The following is a 23,598-nucleotide window of genomic DNA, read 5'->3' on the forward strand; positions in this document are numbered from 1 at the left end:
TCTTCAGCAGTCCATCTAATGCAAGAATATACCTAAGCACAGCTTTCCCTAGAGCTAAAAATTTTAACTCCACCATTGCAAAGCATCCTACGTCACAAGTTCTCACCATATGATGGAGCGTACTTTTAGAGTGACTTACTTAAACTGGAATAGATACAAGTTCTAAATATTTGACTTCATACAGGGATGTCTTTCTTGGAAAACCACAAATACTTCTGTCAAAATACTGACTTGAAAGAACAAAGTCAGGAATGTGGATGAACACCTATGATCAATGGTTTTCCTTCCACTATGGCTTGGAAGTATTTTTGTTTGCATTGATGTTTAAAAGAATAACTAAGCTTGATTTGTCTCTAGAAAGTGTTTGAAAATAAAAGTGAAATCTAACAAGACATGTATGCATGGGGCAGGACTGCTGTAACAGTTAACTACCTCGCTTTCACATTTGGAGAGATGAAGAGCACATTCTTCTGTAAACACATGATGCAGCATCATTACATGACCCAAGCCAGCCATGTCTGAAGGACAAACTCACCACAACTTACAGAAGACTCAGAAGGTAGCCTTGGCTCGGCAGTACTCAAAAGCTTAGACCTGGTTTAGAGAACTAAGGTGTGGACTGTTCCTTCAGCAGTTTTGCCAGAACTTGAGTACAATTTGGTTTCCACATCCAGTTAAAAAAAAAAAAAAAAAAAGTGATTTATTAGGTTATTGCAGTGGACATTTTGGCAGAGAAGGCAGGCATACTGAAGTATGCATCTGTTACTTCCAAAAAAAGCCAAACAATTTCACTGGTCTGGTTTAGAGAACTGGCCTGGACTGCACAGAAGGCAGCGTTTAATTCAGACAGAGGATGGGGAGAAGGAGAAGGGCAGAAATAATACAGCAGGGACAAAAAGGAATCTGCAACCAGCTTTGCTTGTTTGTGTCGAAGGAACTGTACGAGAAAAACTTCAGAAAACTAACAGTACAATCCACTGTGCTACAAAGATCTCTTGCACAGCTCGGGAGAAGGACGCACTGCTAAGATATTAAAAATCACATCCTTGTAATCCACTGAGTTCACAAGCTGTGAGCTAAGACACAACAAATTCAAGAGAAAAAACTAGGACATTTTTTGCTGTAAGCTTCGGCTGGTCACAGTGGATTAGAGGAAATCCTTCAGCCAGCAAGAGAAGCAATTGCAATGGAAAATCCCAGCTCCCACCGGGCAGCCGCTGCCATCCTGCGGGTGCTGTTCGTGGGCACACGGACGCACGCACTGAAATGAAGACAAGCATCTCATTTTCAAGTTGATTTTTGTAAATGGAAAAAAAATGTATAAAATCTATCCATACATTAACAGATACAGGAAGTTACACAATCCAGTTTACACCTAAAGTAATAGCAATCAGTTCATAATAAGAACAGGGAAAAATTCCAATGCCGTAATTTGTCCAAAGTCACTACAGGGCAGAGAACGGCAGGGGGAGGGTGGTTGGCTTCTTTTTTTTTGGTGTGTGGCTAAAACTGGCTACCTTCCCTACTTCCAAAGCAATGAGACAATTTCAACAGACATGTATTGGGAATACTTTTGAAATGCATCTGACTCTAGCATTAACACTGAATATTCAAAGATTCATATTATTACAGCATAATGTTTGGATACTTTTGCCTCCAGGAAAGGGCAGTGGGCAGTAGATATTATTGAAGAGAAAACCTGCACCCATCTTAGAATTTACAGCATTGATTGAGTTAAAGATTTTATTTTATGATTTTTATCCATCCTGGAACACTTAGAAATTTGTGTATCCTCATCTCAGACACTTACAAAGCATGCAGAGACTGTTACTACTCAAGGAACATTTAGGAGGCTATGGAAAATGCGCTGGTGGGTATTGGTCTAATTTTAGTGAACTCATGTCTACCATTACGTGCAAGACACACTTGGCAGTAGTTTTCCCCTCATGCCTCCATTTACTGGAGGCCCCAGAAGACAAGGCTTGAATGAATGGGCACGGAAGCTCAGGTACCATTTTAAAGAATAAAACAAAAAAACTACCAGCAGGGTCCAGCTTGTGGGAATGCCTGCCCTGCTACTGGTGTACCTGTGGGTGAACAGTGTCAGTCTAGGGCTGAGAAAAGATGCCTGACTGAATTTTAACGGGAGGCACCTTAAACCCTGAAAAGACAGACTTCCTGTGTTTGACAGGTGTATTCAATACACGCACACAAAGCAAGACAGTAAGCTGTGCTCATCCACCCAGAAGACTGCACCATTTTTCTGAACACATACAATATACAACCCCTTTTCAAAATAACAACAACAACAATAATAATAATAAACCAGAAGTGCAGAATCCAGACTGTTGGGTGGTCTGTGTTTAAAAAAAACATAAGAAAGAATAAAAGCTAATGCTGTAAAGACAACTATTCCCTTTCAAAGCAAAGGCCACATAAAACTGTGTTGCTCAGTTTGGTTTTTACTTCATGCCACCTGTAAACACAAGACTGGATATTCAGTTTCTGGGAAGAAATGAAACCACTTTTACATCCAGAGTAAAAGAAAGGCCCTCCACTGCCTGGATCACAGATTACCCAGGAAAAAGTAGCTGGGGGAAGGCTTCCTCTTCTTGTTTGCTCATTTCATTAGAAAGGTCATATCTGAACAAAAGAGCTTTCAATAAAAGCACAAAACATTTCTTGATGTTATTTCTGCCCTCTGTCTCTAAATTTTGCTACGGGGACTAACACTTTCCATTCCTCACCAACAGATACATCACCTTTTTGGCACCATGGGTGGAATTTCTTCCTAATGTATAATTTTACCTTATACGAAAGTCGATTGTCTAATCATGCAAATCCAACAGAATTCCAAAAAGTGCCACAAGACAGCTCAACTCTTTGCAATCTACTACCTAGTTTGTACACTGCCATAGGAACCTCCCAGAGAACAGACTGTCATCCTTACGTAGATCTGACAGTGTATTTCATACATGGCATTTCAACCTCTCTTTCTGGGGGGAGAGAATCGAAATCCACGCCCTGATTCCATCGATATTTCACTCTCAGAGCTCTGAAATGCATGGAGATTTCTTTGATTTGTTGAAGACGTCTTCACTGAACAGCCTGATTAGAGAAAAACTTACTGATTCAATCAAATAGAAAATAAAGACAAAAACAGGTAGTGGTAGATTTCTCAATCTTAGCTCCTGTCCTTGGAGACCAGGGTAGAGTTTCACCACTACTGCATTTTCCCCAGCTGGATCTTCTTCCAGGCCTCTGATGCTGTGAAAATGCAGGAGTCGAGGATCCCAGCTACAGTAAATGTTCCTCCAATGATGGCACATATCTGGAATGTACAGAGAGAGGAAACAGGTTTGTCAGTGATGAGGGAAACTTTTACGCAGCTTGAAACTGGGGGGAAGGATATTATTGCCTACTGCTAGTGTATTTTCTGGAAGCATAGTAAGAACTGGGTAACAGTACTGGGGACATAATTACATGACAATAATTCAGGAAAACCATTCCCTACAGTGGAATAACTTAGTGCTATCCTGAACTCATCATAGCCTGAGCCAATCATAAATCCCAGCCCCTAAGAACCTACAGTAGGAATGCTGTTCCTTTCTGGGCTAAACTCCACCTAACAAAGCTTTCTAGAAGCTCTGTGTTGCTCATATCTTCCCACTACTGTTTTCTATTATAAATAACACGGCCTTGTAGTCTTTTCCCTGTTTCACAAGATACAGCATTTGCAAACAGGCAAAAGACACTTAAATAGCATGTGAAGGACAGTGACTAACAGAGAAACCTAGCTACCAGTGACACCTACAGCTAAGTCTGTCTAACACTTTCCATTACAAGGGCTGCTTACAAAAGCACTGCCAACTTAACTCTCTGTGGGCCAAAGTTTTCCATGCAAGATGTCTCGGATTGCGTTATTTAAACACTAGTAAAAACATATTTTCAAGAATAGCGTTAGGGAAAAAATTAATGTCCTGATTAGTGTTAACAGTCTACTTCAGTTCTCAAGTGCTAGAAAAATGCAAAAGTATTCTGACATGTCAAACTGAAGGTACTTTGGCTTGAAGCACCCAAAATCAGGGGGCACCAGTTACGGAGTCTGCAATATGTTGCTTCAATTCCCTTATCTACAAAGAGGGGACAATGCTAAACTTGCCTCCCAGGGAAACTGCAAAGGAAAACACATTTGAAGGGTTCAATACCAGGACAATAGCTGTCTCAGAGTCCTGGTGGAAACATAGGACTTGTACTCAGGACTGGGTTAATACAGACCTCCTGCTAGTAACAAGGCAGCAATCAAATAGGGTAGGATGGGAAGAAATGCTGCTCAGAGGGTGTCACCCCACCTGGGGCACTGCACAAGGCAGGGTTCACATGGGAAGTACAATACACGATAAGGCAACCTAATAACATTTAACAGCCAAGTTATAATTACACAGGAGCTGGCATTTCCTAACTCCCACATTTTTGACTTTAAAACTGTGATGTTCTTTTAATTTGGTCTTTTACATTGTGTAGGATTAGGTGGCTCTGAGAATAAGAGACACCAGGTCTGTGAGAAGGGGACAAGATACAGAGCTTATCTCCTGAGAAGGGCCTGCCTGGGAAAAGGGGGATTTTGCTGTGAGCTAGAAGCCAAGAGAGAGAGGGGAACCCAAAATCACTAAGCCGATGTAGCAGGGTATCAGGAAAATGCAATACAACTGACAGAGGGAAACCGGTGCAACACCAGACCTACCGTGCCATGTCTCTTCTCCCACACAGCACTACACCCCATGGGCAAAGTTACAGACAAAAGAGTAACAATAACAGCAGCAGCGTTCAGCTTGGCAGGGAGTTAGCAGTGGCAACAGAACAAACAGTTCATTAATGGTGAGCAAAGGCAACAAGAAGTAAAGCACTCATTTACATGTGTATTTATAACCAGGATATATGCGTTTAGTGAGCTGGGTGAAATGAGGAGCTGCAGTAAACGTGGCTTTTGCAGGACAGTTGGCATTCCAGCAGATAAAGATGTCAAAATCCCGAGTACCAGCCTGAGGCAAAGTTTGTATTTTTAGGGGCCAAGTCTAGTTCCTGCCCCCTGTGCCCCCCTCCTTGTTATCCCTTGAAGCATGACGCAGGGTGACTTTTCAGGGAAAATGACCGCAATGGAGTTGGGTTATTTCAGTCCACAGCACCTCAGCTGACAGGAGATGTTACACCGCAAATAACAGAAAACCCATCCAACACTAAGATTTTGCATCATATGGTAGGAAAATCTGATTTCAGTGCAGCAGTGCAAGGAGGTGGGGAATAGAAAAAAATATAAATTCATCTGCACAGCTCTGTACTGCTGAGTGTTTATGAGTCACACACACCTGGCATTCGCTTGGAGCCTGCATCCCAGCACGCACACAGCCCTCTTGTTTCATTGTGACAAAAAAAAGGCAGCACCAGGGTTGGGCTCTGGGTCAGCACAGAAGCTGCACCACTGTGTTTCTTTATCATCACAGTTCTAATACGTATGGAGCTTTGCTCCCTAGCAGCACTGAAGGAAGATAGGCATCATGCACTTTTTTATATTTAATGGAGTTTTATACTGTGAATGATCTGCATTTGGCTCGATGAGGTTACAGTTTAACTCGGGCACAACCATTAAAGGAGGAAGGAAAAGAAATACAGAAGTGTAATAATTACAGCAGTGAGAGACCATGCAATCTGGGGTACGAACGAGGGGTTTGAACAGAATATGATTATAGGATAGCAGCTGGGATGCAGGCTGAAGTCTAAAGGAAAACAGAATCACAGAATCATCTAGGCTGGAAAAGACCTTGAAGGTCCAACCATTAACCTAACTCTGACCATTCTCAACTACACCATATCCCTAAGCGCTAAAACAAGTGGAGACGTAAGAGGAGGCAAGGCTGCAAGCAAGATGACAGAAAGGGAAGTGTCAGATATGTGACTGTGGACCTCTGGGATGTCTTAAAATCTAAAAATTACTTTTAAGGACAGAAGGGACCAGTAGGATCTTCAGGTAATTCCTAGTAAAGTAATCCCACCCAGAGATTTCTGGCTGACCTGCAGCACATCTTGTAGAACAACACTGCATTGGTTTTAAAAATGCCACGGGACTGAGTCTATGATACTCATTGGTAACAGGTCCCATGGCTGAAATATCCCCCCCCATTATTTCCATTTTTTCACACTTAGAGGGCAGATGAGTCCTCTCATATCAGGAAAAAAAAATAATCTTTTCTTTGGATTTTGAACGCTTCAGCAGAACTTTGTCTTGTTTTCTGCCTGCTCTCCCCTCCTAGCCACTAGACTGACCTCATGATAAAACCTTCTTTCAGTTTGGCCACTTAAAGGAACTCATAAATTTTCAGCAGTGAAACTCTACCCCTTGCTCCATAACCTCAAACACGAGGTCATGAATGGTTTCTCTTTATGGGGAGATGCCTTGATTTTAAGCAGTACAGTTTAACAGGCAAAACCTACTATTTTAACAGGCAAAAACACTATGCCAAGTGTCTGTGGTTAACCCCAGGATCCATGGCAAATTCACAGCACAGTGACAGTGGCAGCACTGACCCACAAGCAATACAGAATCTTATTTAGTACTGAATTTTTTGAAGTGTGACATGTAAAGTAGAAATCTATGCTAAACCAAATGCCTTTTGTCCTGCACAGGAAGCACCTCTCACATGATACAGAAAATTAGGATAATTCTTCATATCACAAAAACCCAAGGAGCAGGCATGAGTTAGAGTGGGTCTGTTTGGAACACAGAAGACCTAGGAACACTGCTACGGTGCTATAATGCTGCTCTTGGCAGTGCTGAAGTTTTTGGGGGGCAAACTCATTACTAACAAAGAGCATCAGATAACCTTCTACCAGCAGAATGTGATTCCTTTGGCTCTCTGCTGAACAGCTAACACCCCTCTATCATCTGATCCCTCCACATTGGATTGTTCCTCCACAGTGTATCCTTCCCTCCAACATTGACACTGTTTCCCCCCTAAAGTCTCTTTCAAGCCCACAGGATCCTCCCACATGCCCAGGACACATTTAAATTTACTGAAAGTCACATGGGTGCCCTAGTAAACAATCTGCTCACTAAAAAGAGTCACAGGTGATCCCTCCCTACCCCAGAGCCCCTCTTGTGGTTTTTTAATTAAGCAGCTACTGCTCAGAAAAAGCAGCTGCTTTCATGGCCAGCCTCATTCGGCAATGACTCCAGATGCCCCAGCACAATCTCTGTCTGGACTTCAGCCCAGTGCTGATCATCACTAACTGGTTTCCAGAACAACTGTGATGCAAAAGGCCACGCTAGAGATACAGGAAGGGGCTAAAGCAGTGGAAAGGACAACGGAACAGATCGTGTAATCAAAACAGGGCAAGGAAACCTAGGACAAAGGCTGTTTTGATCCTCTGCAGCACTGCTCCCTCCCCCCAACCTTTTCAATGCCACCTTGAATGCTGTAAAGCTTTAAGTGTAGCACATACACAGCCAGAGCTACCTCACTGTGAAACATTCCCAGCCTAAATGAGATCAAGAGCAGGGTCATCTGTACCAGGGCCAGATGGCCCAGACTGATAGCCACAAAACAGCATCTGTAACAAGGATCTGCCTCTAAGTCAGCCACGTCTGACAAGGGTCTGGCACACCTGTCTGACGTAGTGTGGAACAGCTACTGCAGATACCAGCGTCACCCACATGTCCCCATAGGAAGGACGTTCAATTGGAACGGCCCCAAGTGAGCTGCTTGAGACGACAGCCATTTGTAAGACCAAAGAAAGTAGACAAAAATCAATTGTAAAACTCTTCTTCAGCAGTCCAGCAGCCAGCACATGCCTGGTTAACTTTACAGATAGAATGGGGCTGGGGCCATCTCAAATCATTGTGGCAACCGGTGAGGAAAGCCTCTCCTGTGGACTCCTCATGTAAACTCTGAAGCATGGTATCAAATTCAACAAAGATGCTATTTATATGCATACAACGGCATATCAGCAGTAAATCAATGCCAGCAACGGACATGACAAAGAATAATGCCAGCTATCAATCGTTTCCAAACACTGTTTCCTGTTAAAAACACCTCCACACCCTCACCCCCAACAAGATGCATAAGAAACCTATGAGAGCATATTGTTAGGGAAAGAAGTAGAGGCAGTATGAGATGCCAAGTCATAAAATGCTGATGTTTGACGTTTTTCAGGATTCCGTCTTGAAACCAGACAGACTTGTTAAGAAGAGAATGTCTTAAACCACAACATTTAGATTTTGCTTCAAGTTCCTTTTCTTGGTATTTGTATGTCCTAGAGATCACACGCATTTCTGAAGTTAACTGAAGGGAACTTGGTGTTTATCAGAAGCTGCAAAATCAAGATCTTTAAGTGCAACACAGCCACACTGTTTATGTTACTTCCAGTGAAAATATCCAAACAGTTTAAAAATCAAAATCTGAGTCTTCATTCCAGCCAATTTATCAACTACTTTACATTCTGCCATGCCTCACTGGCACAGCAGACTGCAGCTTAAATTTTAAGCCAATTTTATGTCCACTCAGGACATGTTTTTTAAAGTTCTGGAAGATCTTTAAATAGCTCTTTGCCCAACTAGCAGTTTGGACAGTACAGTTTTGTTACAGATGCTGAGATCAGTACTGCAGGATGTTCTCTGGATAGATCAAAACAGAACTTGTCAGGAAAACACCTCTGGAATTTGATAATGCAGCTCTTCTCCACTTCTACCCAGGAGTAAATGCCTGGAACTGGCATACCCATATTAAGCCAAGCAGCAGCACTGAGTAAAACAACTGCCCTGCATTCTCTGCAAGTTAGATCTCACCATTAGAGATGGTTTATTGCAGCATGCTTTACTGCATGTCACATTAGCTTTACTTCCAAGTTTCTGACATGCTGCAATAGTGCCCATCCTGCCTAGACAGAGTTTGGCAGTTCTGGAATAGGATAACTTTTTTTCTTTGTGTGTTTAGCTATTAAATCAAATTGTCAAGCATGGGGCTTACCAGCTATCTCACTTACACTTCAGTACAATTGCGGTGATGTACTGCTTTATTTCAATCATGTCACAATGCTCTGAAGCAGAAACTCAATTCTTCTAGACAACAAAGGCTCAGAAGATAAATGAAAGGCGGGCAGGAAAAGGGAGAATTAGAGGTTTAGAGTAACTCACCGACGTGATAAACCTGTACAAAGGCTGTCGCCTCTCTGTGTATTTCACTGTGATGGGGCTCAAATCATAACGAAACCAGATAGCTGGGATAATGCGGCCAGTGTGACTGTAGGCTACATACTCCTAGAAAAGAAAGTGGGATGAAAATGGCAGAAAATGTGAGCAATCTCATTCCAGATAGAGTGTCTGCAATAAAACTGCTTCTGTGGATCTGGCCCTTACTTTACTGTTTTTTACAGTAATGATCAGACTGAAAGAAGCAAACAGTTAATTCCTGTATGACTGCCCACCCCAATCCTTATCAAATAGGAAAATAAGTTTCTTACAGTCTGATAATGATACAGCTGGGAACAGAGAGTGATGGTGCTTACTCTCACCTTCATTCAAAGTTACAGAAGTAAATAAAAAGGCTGTCATTGATTTCTCTAGCTTAGATCTGCTCTATTTAAATACAAGCAGTCTCTAAGTGGTTGCAGGTGAAGTTTCTGTGCTGTTGGTATGTAAATTGTATACTAGGATATTCATCAAAGAAATGGAATTTAGTTTGCAAGAACCTGAAAATCCCTTCTTGTCCATGCACTCAGAATAGCAAGCAGCAGCTTCCATCTGTAAGGCCCCCCTCGCATTGGGATCAACAATGTGAATGCTTTGCTCAGTCAGTATGAATCACATAAAACCATGTTTAAAAATCATGCTGAAAGCCAAAATGAAACTGTATACAGAAAAATATTGGCAAAGATTCAAAAAATATTCCAAGCTGGTTTGGGAGAGACATCTTCAGACTGCCAGTGATAATCTCCTTTAATCCATTTCTTTAGTAACAGGTACAGTGCAATCAATCAGCCACAGGCCAACACCCCAACAAGACATACTGCACAGTGCCAGTGTAGAACAGATACTAACTTAGTATCAAAAGTCACATCTTTTTGAGCTAATATTTTGTCTGTGCTCTCAGTGGAAATATGTATCAATTTTCAAGGATCAGGACATTTATCTTTGCAGACTGAAGAAAACTCAAAGAAAAGCAGGTTGGGGACTCTGCAATCCAATGAAAGCCATCAGCACTGGCATGGCACATGCTGCCTCTTTACCCAGCTGCTCCTCCCTTCCTTAGCCCTACGACATGCCTGCCAGCTCAGATGACCTCTTCTGTTTTAATTCTCCTTCACACAGAGACAAAGATAACCCCAAATATTTCAGAAAGAAAGGACAAGCAATAGGGCAGCCATGAGCATGATATAAAAAAGATAATTTTATTCTGTGAGCTCAGAGGGAGCTAGTCAAACAGCATCTATCTCCTTCATTAATCTCATATAAATTCCAAATTTCCCTCTACTTAGGTTTTTTCCATGGATGACAACAGAAGCAAAATGTGGCTGAAGTCCCTAGTCATAATATTTTCAGGGCTCTTACTGCAGAAGTTCTGCAGCATATCTCAGGACAGTGGCTATCTGGGGAAATGAGGAAACAGAGGGTCTAGGAGGTAAAAGGGGAAGGAGACAGACAGTCCACACTTAAGACTATCCACCTCTTCATACTAGTCAATCTGTGCCAGATTGTTCCAATGGCTTCCAATTTCTGTTTCCCACTGATCAGTACGAGAGACAAGGACTAAAGCACCAATAAGAGAATTTTTATTTTTAATGAGGAGAAAGTGCAAAGGCAGCACTGTTTCTCTGCACTTCAGTTTTGATAAAACTGACCTCATTCTTTCCCTCCTCTCCCCTTCTCCCCACCAGCAATCCTGCCCTAATGAGTCAGTCTTGGCCAAACGCCCCAATCTGCAACCATGCTCATAGAAGTGTCAAAAGCTCCTGCTGTCTATTTTCCAAATTACTTTCAGAACTTGCGTCGCAGGAGTCTTATCAGAACAACAGTTGTGACATTAAGCAGAACAAATACATTGTAATCTGAATAGAGGGAGACATCCAAATCGTTGAGACACACTGTGCAAGCAAGCCCAAAAGTCACTAGACAGGAACGTTAATCTGAGAACTAGTCCATGAAGAGTACATGCTTGATTCTCAGTTATGGCAAACTAGCAGTAATTAGGTATTATAAACAGATTCTGGATTTGCATTTAGCACTTGACTGGCAAATAATTTAAATTGAAAGAGGCTTTTTACCTTAAAAAGTAAATAGGGTCTTTTTTTTAAAAAAAAAGTTCAATACACTTTATTATTAAAATACAAATATATCCACATTTAATGTAAATTAATTTAAGAATTATAAAGTTACAATAACTATTATAATCTATAATAATAAAGTAGGCATTGTGAAATAATCAACCAGTACATATCTGCTGCTGCAGGTTCAGTGGCTTAATATCTGAAATCAACCTTTGTAAAAAGCTAAAAACTCTGTGAACTTATTTGTTTGATACATCCATCACACTTGAGACTGCTTTATTAATAAAACCACGTGTAAGTGCTGTTTTGTATGTTCAGTTGGATTGCAGTTTCCATCCAGATGCATATTGACACAAATCACAAAAGCTCCTACAGGTGGTAAAAACCTTCTATACAATTTATGAAAATCTAGATCAGTTAAACTGACATATGAAAAAGTCAGGAGTAAGAACACCTTTCTTTAGCATTAAAACAATACCACCACCTGCTCTGACAAGCCCTCACAATCCCAACCCTGGTAAACACCAGCACCAGGAGCAATAGGAAGCCCCACACTGAAGAGCTTCAGTTCCTCCTTCTCCCAGCAGAGGCTACTGCTCACCTACAAACAAATGTACGTGGCTGCAGAGCAGAGGAGCAAGAGGGAGGAGGGATGATGACTGAAGATCCTCCATGCATCCACTGGGCTGCAATGAGGAGCTTCTCTGAGAACTACCTGCTTCTTTACCTTATTTGCTACAGTATATTGGTATGAGTATCTCTGCTTGCCGCTCATGTCTTCGTACACCGTCGGGACTATCTTCAATATGTAATCGTGAGATGCAAGAGCTGTGGTCAGGAAAGGAAAGGGAAGTACACGTTAGCGTTCAGAGAAAGGAATCACAGCCTACGCAATGTTTCAAGGTAAATGTGCAAAATCAACTAAAAAAAAACCCCCAAGTAAGTCACAGAAAAGGTATCGCCCTCCTCCTTATCTCAGGTTCTGTGACAAAGTGACAATTTCATATCCTACATTTATGTCCTTTGTACAAAACTTTGTAAGGTAGTTGGATGACATCAGAATCTGCCCACCATTCTAAGACTTCTGTAATACCACAACCCACGGAGATGAGTTTAGGTCACTTGAACCTTCCTAACTGCTTGCAACTATAAATGTAAGACTTGTCAGTACCACAAAAAAGCTGTCCTGGTTAAATCAAGAACTAGCTCAGGTTAAAGCTACAGCTCACTGCGCTTCTTTTGACAGAAGCAGCTGAGGCATCACAACCTGTTTAGTCCCATTTCTTGAGCACCCATCTTTCTCTTCTTTCTCCTACAGCTGCTTAACAATTACTAATTTTTTTGTTAATTATTTAAATGGCTTGTGCCATTTTTTGCATCTGTTGAAACAGTTCTAAAACAGAGTTCTAAATGATTTCTCTGCAGGATCCTTTGGCCAAGTGTAACACAATGACATTTGGCTCCTGGAGGAAAAAAAACAAAACCCACTATTGTCTTGCTTCAGGAACACTGATAGAAATTTTGTTCCAAGTAGTGGACAAGACTGATATCCTGCGGGAGCCTGAACACTTGAAGGAGAAAAACTACACTGAATTGTAGCAAGCACTGGAAATTTCTTTTTGTATTGCTGATCATAAAGAAAGGCAATGAAAATGTCTATCCTTCCAGCCACAGGGTAAAACTTAAGGTAAGAGCTAACTTGCAATACAGGAACAAGGAGAAGTTCTGGTGGTGGTGACAGCAGCAAAGGGAAGCTACAGGAATACAATATGGATAAAAAACCTCAGTAATTCTGAGTCAATCATACAGAGCTGGAGACAAGGCTGCAAAGGACCAAAGGACCTTTTGGGCTAAGCCTTCTCTATGGAGAAAATAGAAATGTCAGTCAGCAATGTCTGGATCATTTTGGTTAAAGAGGCAAATTAAAGACTTCTGGATACACTAGTGTTGCATGAATGGCCCTGTTTTCCCTCCTGCAGAGAGTGGCTAAGACCTGTAATCACCAAGAATACATACGATTTGAGCTGAGTTTGTCTGCTCCCTCCAAGGCATTGAATGCTCCGTGAACGTTATGGACCTGGAAAGCAAAAAGTTATATGAAGAAACTATGCTCTGACTTGGTACTCTTGATCTTTGCTTTCCTATCCTATCCTATAACAAGGAGATCAACCTGATTCAACCTTTCCAAAAACAAAGCCTCAACCCAGTAAAAGATGAATTGAAACATCTTTCAGCGACCATCATCGCAGAGGTTGGTTCCAAGTAAAAAAGTTGATTTCACAATGTCTTACAAGATGAAACTCCAAAACCACTCCAAAGCTAAAGGAACTGCAGTTGGAAGAGGCCTGTTAGGAAATATCTCACAATTAAATTTCACAAGAGCTTTGCATAGTTAACTGTGAAATTAATTTATCATGCTGAAAGGGAAATAAATGGGAGTCATATTCAGGTTAAAACTCAAGAGTTCTCCTGTAAAGGTAGCTCATGTCAGAACAGTTGGGCTTGTACAGCTTTAACTTATTAGCCCAGCCTTCACACCATGCACACTACGCCCTTGGAGATGGGAAGGACACATGCCAACACTGCCATCCATTCAGCTTTTCCTGCAGCTGGTCCCAGGCATGCAAGTATCTGTTTGCCCAGAATAACAGGATTTCCATCCCATGCCTTCCACATACTGTGATCTGGAGTCTGATGTCCACCAACAGAACAATCAATTTGTGAACTCTCTAGACAGGGAAAACCCCACAGCAACAGCTGTAGATTAGAGGTTGCATCATTCACATAATGTACAGTAAGCTATATAGAAAGGACAAATAACTCCACAACCTAGAAAATCCTGACCTTAAGCCAGACAACAGGGAAGAAGAGTTTGGAAGAAGTATTTGGTCATGGGTGTGACAGTTTCACCTCACTAAGAGGGCAATGCAATCTCCTTCCCAGACCCTCTCAACAACTGATAGCTTATGGATGTATTTGTGTCATCCTAATGGCTCCTTCCCTGTTCTGAATGCTACAGAGTGGATGATGCTTTGGAGGAAGCAGCAACTGAACTCATTTCTCTCCTGAGAAAGGAAATTTTAGAGAGACAAAATCATCAGCAAGTTCAACTGGCAAGGTGCTGGTAACAAGCACAGAGCAAAAGCAACAGCTGAACCTGCTACAGTGCCTTTCAGTGTGCTGGCATTTCAAATATTTTAGACAACACCAACCATTTCCGAACTACACATGCAGACTGTACATATTCTTTACTCATTGTAAAAAGCATATGAAGAAAGAGAAGCCCCTGGACTGGGCTACAGTATTAAGTTGCATTCTTGATACAGCTGAGAAGTCTCTTATAGCATATCTAGGCCAGAGACTTTAAGGTCTACTTCAAACACTCTAACAGTAAATATCGGAGTGGTTACTCAGCAAACATCTCTCCTGTGAGGTGCCTGTATATTTGGACCTACATTCTTGTCCTTGGCTCCCCGGCATCCACACTTCTGTTTATATGTAAAAGTTGTCTGCTCTGCATGTCTATAGACAGTGAGTTTGCAAAGCTGCGAGTTACAGAGCTTCCACACAGACAAAGCAGAATCACAGAATCATTCCGGTTGGAAAAGACCCTTGGGATCGAGTCCAACCATCAGCCCTACTCTACAAAGTTCTCCCCTACACCATATCCCCCAACAGCTCATCCAAGAAAAAAAATCCAAAGCCCCCAGACATCTCCACAACTGCCTGTTCCTGTGCCATCAGGTCCTTTGGTGCATCTGCCTCTCTCATCTCTGCAACACAGATGGCATTTGTAACTACCAGTCTGATGTTTCACCATGATTTTCCGTGTGGAATTTTCTGGACTCCCATTACAATACTTGCTGTCCATAGATTGTTAATTAATCTCTGCTCTACAAAGTGCACAGGTGTGTTCCTTGGGGGAACATACTTGTTTGTACCTTGTTAAGTACCTGGAGGGACTTCATCAAGGAGTAAGCTTTTGGCCACAGTAACAAAATTGCTTTGCAACAGAGAACTTAAGCAAGCCTGTTTAGCCAGACTTTCTCAGGACTGTCCTGTGCTACCAAGGCCAAATCTAGTGCTTGGAGTAGTAGCACAGGAGGCTAGTCAGTGGTTTAACAGTGCCAATGCTTTATTATCCTGCAACATGGACCTCAAAAAGATGCTTGCCAAGGCCTTGGAACACCCTAGGCTTTAACCTCTACAAACACATACAAAGACATATAACTGGACATGTAACTCAGGCAAACTCAAACAGCAGGCTAAAATAACTTCCAACCAACTATTAAGGGAAGACAAGACCTCTCACAAGGTTAAAACTAGGGATTATTCAACACCATGATCTAGCACTCAAGAGAATTCTATGATTAAAAAGGTATAATCTCCTACTTTCCACATCTCTTTCTTTACTGGATTACTTGACACGCAAGAACCTCATTGGCTTGAATTTTGGTCTCATCTACATGAGGGAAAAAATCTACAAAGAATCTGCCACTGTTGTGCATGAACTACCGTTGAAGAACTGAAGCTCATTCAGTGCCAGATGAGATTTAAATCTTTCAAACAGACTGTTTTTTCTGGAGAACACAGCATGTACCCTAGTAGATCACTCTGGCAGAGTTGGTAACAACCTAAAAAGAAATAACTCCCAGCACATGACAAGTGAATGAGAAGCTCCTCACCCTCTTGAAGAAATACAAGCATAACTTACATCAAAGCAGGTGGAGACAACCTAAAATATTCAAAAGTGTATCCTGATAGATTTAAAGTTCTCCGTACTTGCTGGCTCTCTACACTGCTTGCTGAGCCTTGGTAGCACCTGTTTAGTGAACATATCCTTCTTTAATTTGTGCTGTTGAACTCATGTTTGCCAACAGGATCAGCAGCACCTACATGCTCCATTCTTGTGTATGGAGATGATGAGTAGTTATTTTGAACTTTGAAAACACTAATCAGAACTTGTCCAAATCAGGAGCCAACTGCATGTTTGCTAGACAGGTTTCTCACCACCAGAACTGAAGACGCTTGCTCTTTTGCCCCCAACTGTCCAGGCTTCTCATCTCATTCATGCTGATTCGCACTTCAGCTCCATTACTCAAAGACTCCATGATAAAACAATGAGAACGCTACCTCAGAGCGCTGATTTCCCACGCAAACTGTAGAACTCCCTATTAGCACTTACCTAATATTTTTCATAATCTCAGTGTGCTTTACAGACATTAAGCCAAGCTTATTTATATGCTAATATTTCAGCGTTCCCACACAAGATATTTCCTAAAAGAAGCCGGGAGCAGAATCAGAAGACTACAAAGCAATGCTTAGACTTGTTAGCATGAAAAAGGGTTTTGGAAGTGGGTGTACAAGAAGCAGACTAATGAGACGTCTGTGCTGAGGAAAGAAGATTACAGAGAGACTATGGGTAAGCAATGTTTAGGGTGAGTCGCAAACTGGGTGTGCACATATATAACTCCCACCTATGATGCTAGCTCCTTGGAAGTAGGCTAGAGAAGTGCTGTAATCCGTCCTTATTGAGAAATCAGGAATTATTACATAACTTGCAACACCTGGTGAAACTCTATCCACTGGGCAAGTGCACACATTCAGCTTCTTCCCAGCAGGGAACTGGCAGTTCTAAGTCTAACTTGTGTTTCATAGAACAAATTTGACTAATAGGTGTCTACTATACAAGTACAGTGAAGTGAATTAAAAAGAACTTGACTGGTGCCATGGTAAAGACAGTAGCGAGCACACATCTTCCCTTAGAACACTCACTGCTCCTCTGCAAAGGCAGTCAAGATTCGTTTGCTGTATTAATACTGAAAACAGTACTGTACAGGATTTTGCAAAGCCACGAATCCTCATTTCTACTCTCTGCAGAAAGATAGCCACATAGTTTTTCAAAAGTACTTTCAGTTTCAGATGAAAACAGCAAAGTTACTCTATGACTGAACATTGCTCCTTCCTGAAGTGTTGGCATGTAAACAGTCTGCAAACTCTTCCTTGCATGAATGCAAGGGATGGGCTTGCTTATCCAGGCAGTCCTTTCTTATGTCCTCCCCACACTGTACATGACCCTTACATAAAACCAAAGTGTCTAATATTAAAGTCACTCTCATTGCATTCATTCCCCTAGAGCCAGGGAATTTTCAGGGAAGAGAAAACTCACCTGTAACTTGTCCCCAAATGAGAGCTTGTGGATGATGTGAGTCATGTCAGGATTCTGAGGCTGTGCAGTGGCACTGTGTGTTGACACGTGAAAGTTACCAGGGACCTAAAATTAGTCAAGACAAGGAAGACAAGATTTCACATTTTATCCCTCAAGGCATTGCTAGGCTCTGTGATACGAAGCAGAAACGCCTGGATCCATCCAGCCTGGCAGGCTGTATCTACTTAGCAGTGGACAACTTCTGGCATGTCAGGGAAAGGCTCTAAAATACCTTTCTGCACTTGACCAACACCACCACACTGCATACACAGCAGAGATTGGTAACATCCCGCAGCCCCAGAGCCTGGCACCCTCACATTGCTACTGCTGCTGACTCGGAGGTGATGAGTGGATCACTCCCAACTTTAGGGATTCCTAACACTTAAGGCTATGTCTTTCATCCCTATTAAAATAAGATTCATGTCTCTGACAGGCAACAAACAGTTGCTTAACATTTTACTCCCACATCTCGCATTTGTAAATGGGCCCACTGCTGAGAACAACCCAAGAAAGCTGTGGATATATTCTTATTGTAGTACTGGTCATGAGCAACCTCACATTTGAGAAGATTGTGCGTAATAGTGAGTTTTATATAAAAAGAGAAAAAAACCCACCAAAACCCATGGGGCTCTCCATACAAACTGACCTAGATCTTCAGCTTCTAGCCCTGGCAATAGCCCTTCCAGGTACAGGATTTTCTGTTTTTAAACAGAGGAAAATACAAAGTTCTGAAAAATACAGATGTCACCTAAGGACTCAGTTCCAAGACAGAAAATGAGCACTGGTGTCATTCTGATGGGATCACTCTAGCATGCACATACTTTTCAGGTCACTAGTTCTACTCCATGAAGTCTTTCAGCAGATTCAGCTCAATCGCTGTTACAGAGGGTGCAGTAATTTTTTCCTATCGAGAAAAGGTTGGGAAATTAAGCAACACTGAGGAGCAATCTGACATGGCCTAAGACAAGAGTGGGAGGATGGTTATACAACCGGTGCCCATCGTGCTCTCTGCAGAAACACCTCACCAGCAGGGCCATGGGAGGCCACATGCCGGTTCCATGTGCTTTCAGGAAAGCTAATTTAAATGACTTGAGGAACAGCAGTGCACTCCTGGGAACACTTTCAGGTGTGGACACAAGCTGTGTCATACACCAGCTCAGTAAACAGGGTGGCAGACTGCAGTAAGTAGTACACACAATCATCTTGCTGTTACCTTGTCCTCCCTCTTCAGGTTTGAGGATAACATGCAAGTGCAACCCTTAGTCAAGTTTCAAAGCCTGGCCACATCCCATTCCAGATACCAGCTCATACAGAAGGCTGTACAATTTCTGCCAAGGGACTGAAGACTTCCAGCTCATACATGAGAGGTTCACGTTTTCAGAGCTGTAAGTCCTGGGTCAGGTCCTCCACCTCTGACAGCAGTCCCAACCACTATATGAGACAATGCAATTAGTGGCCTTTCATAGATTAAGATGAAAAGGGAGATCCTCACTGCCACATACAGCAAACCCCTTTTGAGTTGCTTTGGTGAGCAGAACACACTACATCTGGCAGACAAAACCCCAAGTATTTCAGCTCTGTGCTTTGGGAATCAACAGAACAAGAACTACCTTTCAAGAAGCCCTTTCTCAGTTTTGTGGACTATCAGCTGCCAGTAATCTTGGTGGCTTAGCGGCAAGGAAAGAAACGTCCTCTTTTTAAGTCCCTAATCCTTTCCATGCCATAGAATCAGTAAGAGGTTCTGTCTGTTATTTTTAGATGCGATTTAACATGACCTGGGAGGAAAAGAAGGAAGTAGGATTTTGTAGCCTGTGGTACATGAGGAGGCGTGAATAAAGGGTGTGCCCTTCTTAGGACATCAGTGGGCCCCACCACTGCCTCCCCCACCCCAGCTAGTCATCTCCAGCATTACATAGCAAGATTATTCAATTCTGAACACACCCATCCCAGAGAGGAGCCTCCTCCAGGCCTGGATTTTCATTCTTTGAGACAGAAGCGGAGCATCCCAACAAAGCATGCGCAGAGGCCGCGTGCATGTATTCCAAACATCTCAGCACGGAGCCACTTCTGTTACGCTGGCAGCCTCTAGTAGGGAACATTCCTGTCATTCTGCGGCTCTCGGAACAAAAGAGCACTTGGATAGAGACATTGCCAAAGACCTCTGCACAGTGAGTCACATTTTGGAGGTGCAAAAGTCATGACAAGTAAACACAGAAGCCATATGGCATTTGTAGGGAGTTCATACATCCCCTGAACATTAGGTTGCTGCACTGAAAGAGACAGCACTGGCCACAACAGAGCCGCTCTCTGCTGTTAAGCAACACTATCTCAATTACCTGTTTTGGAGAATGAAGAAAAAGCCTGATCTAACACATTCTCTGTGGGTCTAACTACACAGCCACCTCTGCCCACCCTGTTCTGCAGCACTGAGAGACTTAACCTTACCGCTGATTAGGGACATCAACGTACATGCTACAGAAGAGACACTGCCACACAGATTTTCATGAGCATTTTACAAATGGATCTTGCTAGCATTTCCCCAGCCAGCACACACTCACCCACTGTCATTCCTACTCACCTTGTTGATGCTGAAATGGCCCTCAAACCTGCAGCCATCCCCATTATTGAGAGGTATCTTCATCGAGTTGTCAATATGACCCACTTCATGCCTTCCCATTTCATCTTGAATGTCTAGTCCAACTACTGCATGGGTGGGAAGGGAGGAAACAAAAATCAAAACAAAAGAAGTAACAGGAAGGCTGCATTGGAAAAGCATGCACTGCTTTTACTGGGAAAAAAATCCACATCTTTTTTCCTGACATTTGAGTAAACTGTACTAGTAACGTCATTTGTCAAATATTAATTGTTATACCAGCTCTTCAGAAAGAACTTCATAACCAAACTTTTCAGACTGCCTATCTGACACAAATATACCTCCCATACTCTGACAGCTGACTGCAATCTCAATTACAAAAATAGAAAAACTTCAGGTGGCCAAGCCAGGTTATTTGTGAAAAGCCAACAACTAGCTGGTCCATTCAGAGTTACGAATGAAACTTGGGAAGTTTCTTGCTCCCCGAGACAAAAAGATCGTTATGAAAAAAGAAAATGAGATTTAGAAAGAGGCCAGCGAGGGAGGTCAGTCACTAACACAGGCTGTAGAGTGAGCACAGGGTCCAAGAAAACAGGTGTCCTGGCCTGGAACAGAAAGCAATGGGGTATTGGCAAAGGCTGCAGCTCCTTGATCTCCATTAACCCTATTACAGAAGAAGAAGGGCCACTGTACCAGTTTGGGCCCATTTCAAGTGTTACTTAAAATACAAAGGAAAATTGATAAGTGAAAGGGAGTACTCACATTCACAATGCAGGTTTGGCAAACTGATGTTCAGATTCACTTCTATTTTACCTCCACTGTCTTTGTCTGGGTCATCCACGTAGAGTTCATTAACTCTGGAGGACAGAAAACACAGGTGGGTTCAGGCACGCAGATACTTATCACAGAAAAAATACAACTTGCATGGGAAGGGAAAAAAGGAGACTTTGAAGCTGGGGGTTCGACTGTGTGACAGCTGCAACAGAGTTACAAGACAGAGAGCAGGAAAAGCCCTCCACAGCTGCATGGAGTAAATTGTGATTTAATTTTACTTCTTGCTTGGCAAGTGCAGGAGGCTTTAAACAAGTCCCTTGCACCACCAGAAAACAAAACTGCTGCTCTGATTTATACTTCCTGCTCCCTTCCCTAACCTGAGTCTCCAGAGGTGATACAAAACAAGAACCTAATGTTGAAGAAGTGGCAGGCTAGTGTGCTAGCCCTCCACATACCTGGGCTGTTACTCCTTTTAGGAAAGAGGAAAGCATATGCTTTTTGATTTGTTTCATAGTTTTAGAGAAAGGCTGCTCTCAACTATCCTACAGGAAAGCTCATTTGTGTAACTAATTGCCATTTGTTATTGCCACCCAGTTGACAGAGCAGCGGCAAAAGAAGGCAGCATGGCATACTTGTATCTCCCTCCTTAGTATCTCGTTTCAATCTCTGAATGGTAACCAAAATCAACAACTAAAATCAAAGAGGATTTGAGCCAGGAACAGATGGGAAGAAACATCCTGGACAGCAGGATCTAACACACTATGCAACAGTCTCCCAAAGAGTAATGTTGTTTTGTAGCACCCACAGTGCTGGTATATGTTTCACAAAGACAAAATACAGATATAGAGTTAAAGGAATACAAGAGTATAAATATTTACTGCTGACATGTAAAATATAAAGAAAAAAACCCCAATGCAAGCACAGCTGAATTAGCTGAACATCCTAGAGAATCCACTCCTGGGAAACCCACCACACTGAACTGAGAAGATGGTGAGATTACCTAGCAGCTCTTTCTCCTTCAAAGTCCAACACTGCTCAGCATCATCAAATAAGATTTGACAATTTATCTTCCAGTTGGACAGATTTAAAGCTATGAGAACTTACGTTCAATCTACATAAAATGAACTAAATTCCCTAGTAAGTGCTCTGTATTATTTTTATTTAATGCTCAAAGTGTATGAAACCCTTTGACAAGCCCTTGCTGAAGAGTCTATATGCTAATAGACAAACCAGACTAAGGGCAGCTACAAGACAGATTCAAAGCGATTTTGCTCTGGTGATACATCTCTGGACCATAATGAACTGTTTGCCCTGTGGATTCAGAAGAAACAGCCTTCACACTGAGAAACATACAGCTGCCAATTTTTTTTGGAGGTAATTACTCAACAGGTCAGTGGGGTTTACAGACACTCATTTAAAACCAGCACAGCATTTGTCTTCAGCTTCACAGCCCTACCTTTCTCTGGTTTTAATTGGCTTGACAAGTTGCTTGCAATCATTACTCAACGTATTTTTCAAGTGATTAATAAAAATGACACAGAGGGAGGGGAAAGATTGCTCATCAGTGACCTAGTTAGAAGCTTCTTGGCTGAGCCCTCTCCTCCCAGGTGGAATGCATTAAATCTTCTACGTGTTTATTACTGGCAGATTGGGTAGTGATCGGGATTAAGTCATATGTCCAAATATGGTTGTGAGGAGCAGCTCCAGCCAGGGCAGGCATTAATCCCCCAAAGCAATGCACCCTTCTGCGCTTCCGAGTCCTTCCATCAAGATCCCAGCTGCTAGCCAACTTGTTTTGTAACAGCACCTGGCTTCTTCCCAGCTCTCTGCTGTCTGAGATGTGGGCCATGCCCAGCCAGTGCCGCAGGCAACTTGATGTTACTGGCAAGAAGGAGCATTCGCACCAGGGCTGGCAGAGAAGCGCATCAGGTTCAGCAGCGCAGCTGAACATCCCGGCTCTTTAGAGGAAAACTCTGGGAAGGTCAGTATTTGTATTTGCTGATTTCCAGTTCTGAACCTGTCAGAAAACATGTGGTCAGCTGCAGTCCGTAAGCAAAGGTGCATAAGCCTTTCTTTCGGTGATAAGCGAGTGAGAAGCAGTTGGTGGTAGAAGTCAAAAGGATAAACTGTGCCCAGGGAGCCTATGGAAGCTCTTACATAGGAAGGCAAGCGGTGAGGTCACTCAGTTGCAGACTGGATCACCGAGGCAAAGGGAAGTAGGCCAGTTTGTCCACGTCACACAGCCCATTAGTCTCAGATAAAGGAAACTGGTTTTCTGTCCCGCACTCCGGTCACTGGACCAATGGTTCCCAACCTGTCCTTTGGGCAAGGCTCACAGCCACTTCCTCCTTCTCCTCTCTACCTAGTAGCCCCCTGCCCCTCTCCTACTTATGTTCCCAATTTCATAACCCTATCTATCACTCCTTAGACATCTGACAGCTCATGACTGTCCTTCCTTCCCCTACACTGGGCCTGCAGCGCTGCCTTTCATGGAGCACCCTGCCTGCTGAACCCTGCTTCTCCCTCCCAGCACCAGCCACTGCCTCCTCCTGGCAGCAGCAGCTTTTGCAGAGGGCCCAAGCTAACAAACCCAGCAAGGTTTCTTATCAGGGGCTTCAAAGGGCACCCTTTGTGCTGAGCTGCTCTGTCAAATGAGGTTCCCTCTCACTACAGGGAACCAAGAGCACAATGACAACACACCACAGGC

General features: G+C 42.7%; 1 protein-coding gene across 1 annotated transcript in view; it reads right to left on the reverse strand.

Annotated features, from left to right (window-relative positions):
* Positions 1 to 1,281: 1,281 nt before the first annotated feature.
* Positions 1,282 to 23,598, reverse strand: part of ERGIC1 (endoplasmic reticulum-golgi intermediate compartment 1) — a 58,853-nt gene continuing 36,536 nt past the window's right edge. The window contains exons 4-10 of the mRNA XM_074838964.1: positions 20,880 to 20,974; positions 20,103 to 20,227; positions 17,486 to 17,590; positions 13,333 to 13,393; positions 12,044 to 12,144; positions 9,188 to 9,310; positions 1,282 to 3,331 (exon numbers count right to left, since the gene is read on the reverse strand). Of these exons, the coding sequence (XP_074695065.1) occupies positions 3,224 to 3,331; positions 9,188 to 9,310; positions 12,044 to 12,144; positions 13,333 to 13,393; positions 17,486 to 17,590; positions 20,103 to 20,227; positions 20,880 to 20,974 (718 nt within the window). The 3' untranslated portion in view covers positions 1,282 to 3,223. The remainder of the gene's footprint in view (positions 3,332 to 9,187; positions 9,311 to 12,043; positions 12,145 to 13,332; positions 13,394 to 17,485; positions 17,591 to 20,102; positions 20,228 to 20,879; positions 20,975 to 23,598) is intronic.

Source organism: Strix aluco, chromosome 13, assembly GCF_031877795.1.
Source record: "Strix aluco isolate bStrAlu1 chromosome 13, bStrAlu1.hap1, whole genome shotgun sequence".
NCBI classification, from domain to species: domain Eukaryota; kingdom Metazoa; phylum Chordata; class Aves; order Strigiformes; family Strigidae; genus Strix; species Strix aluco.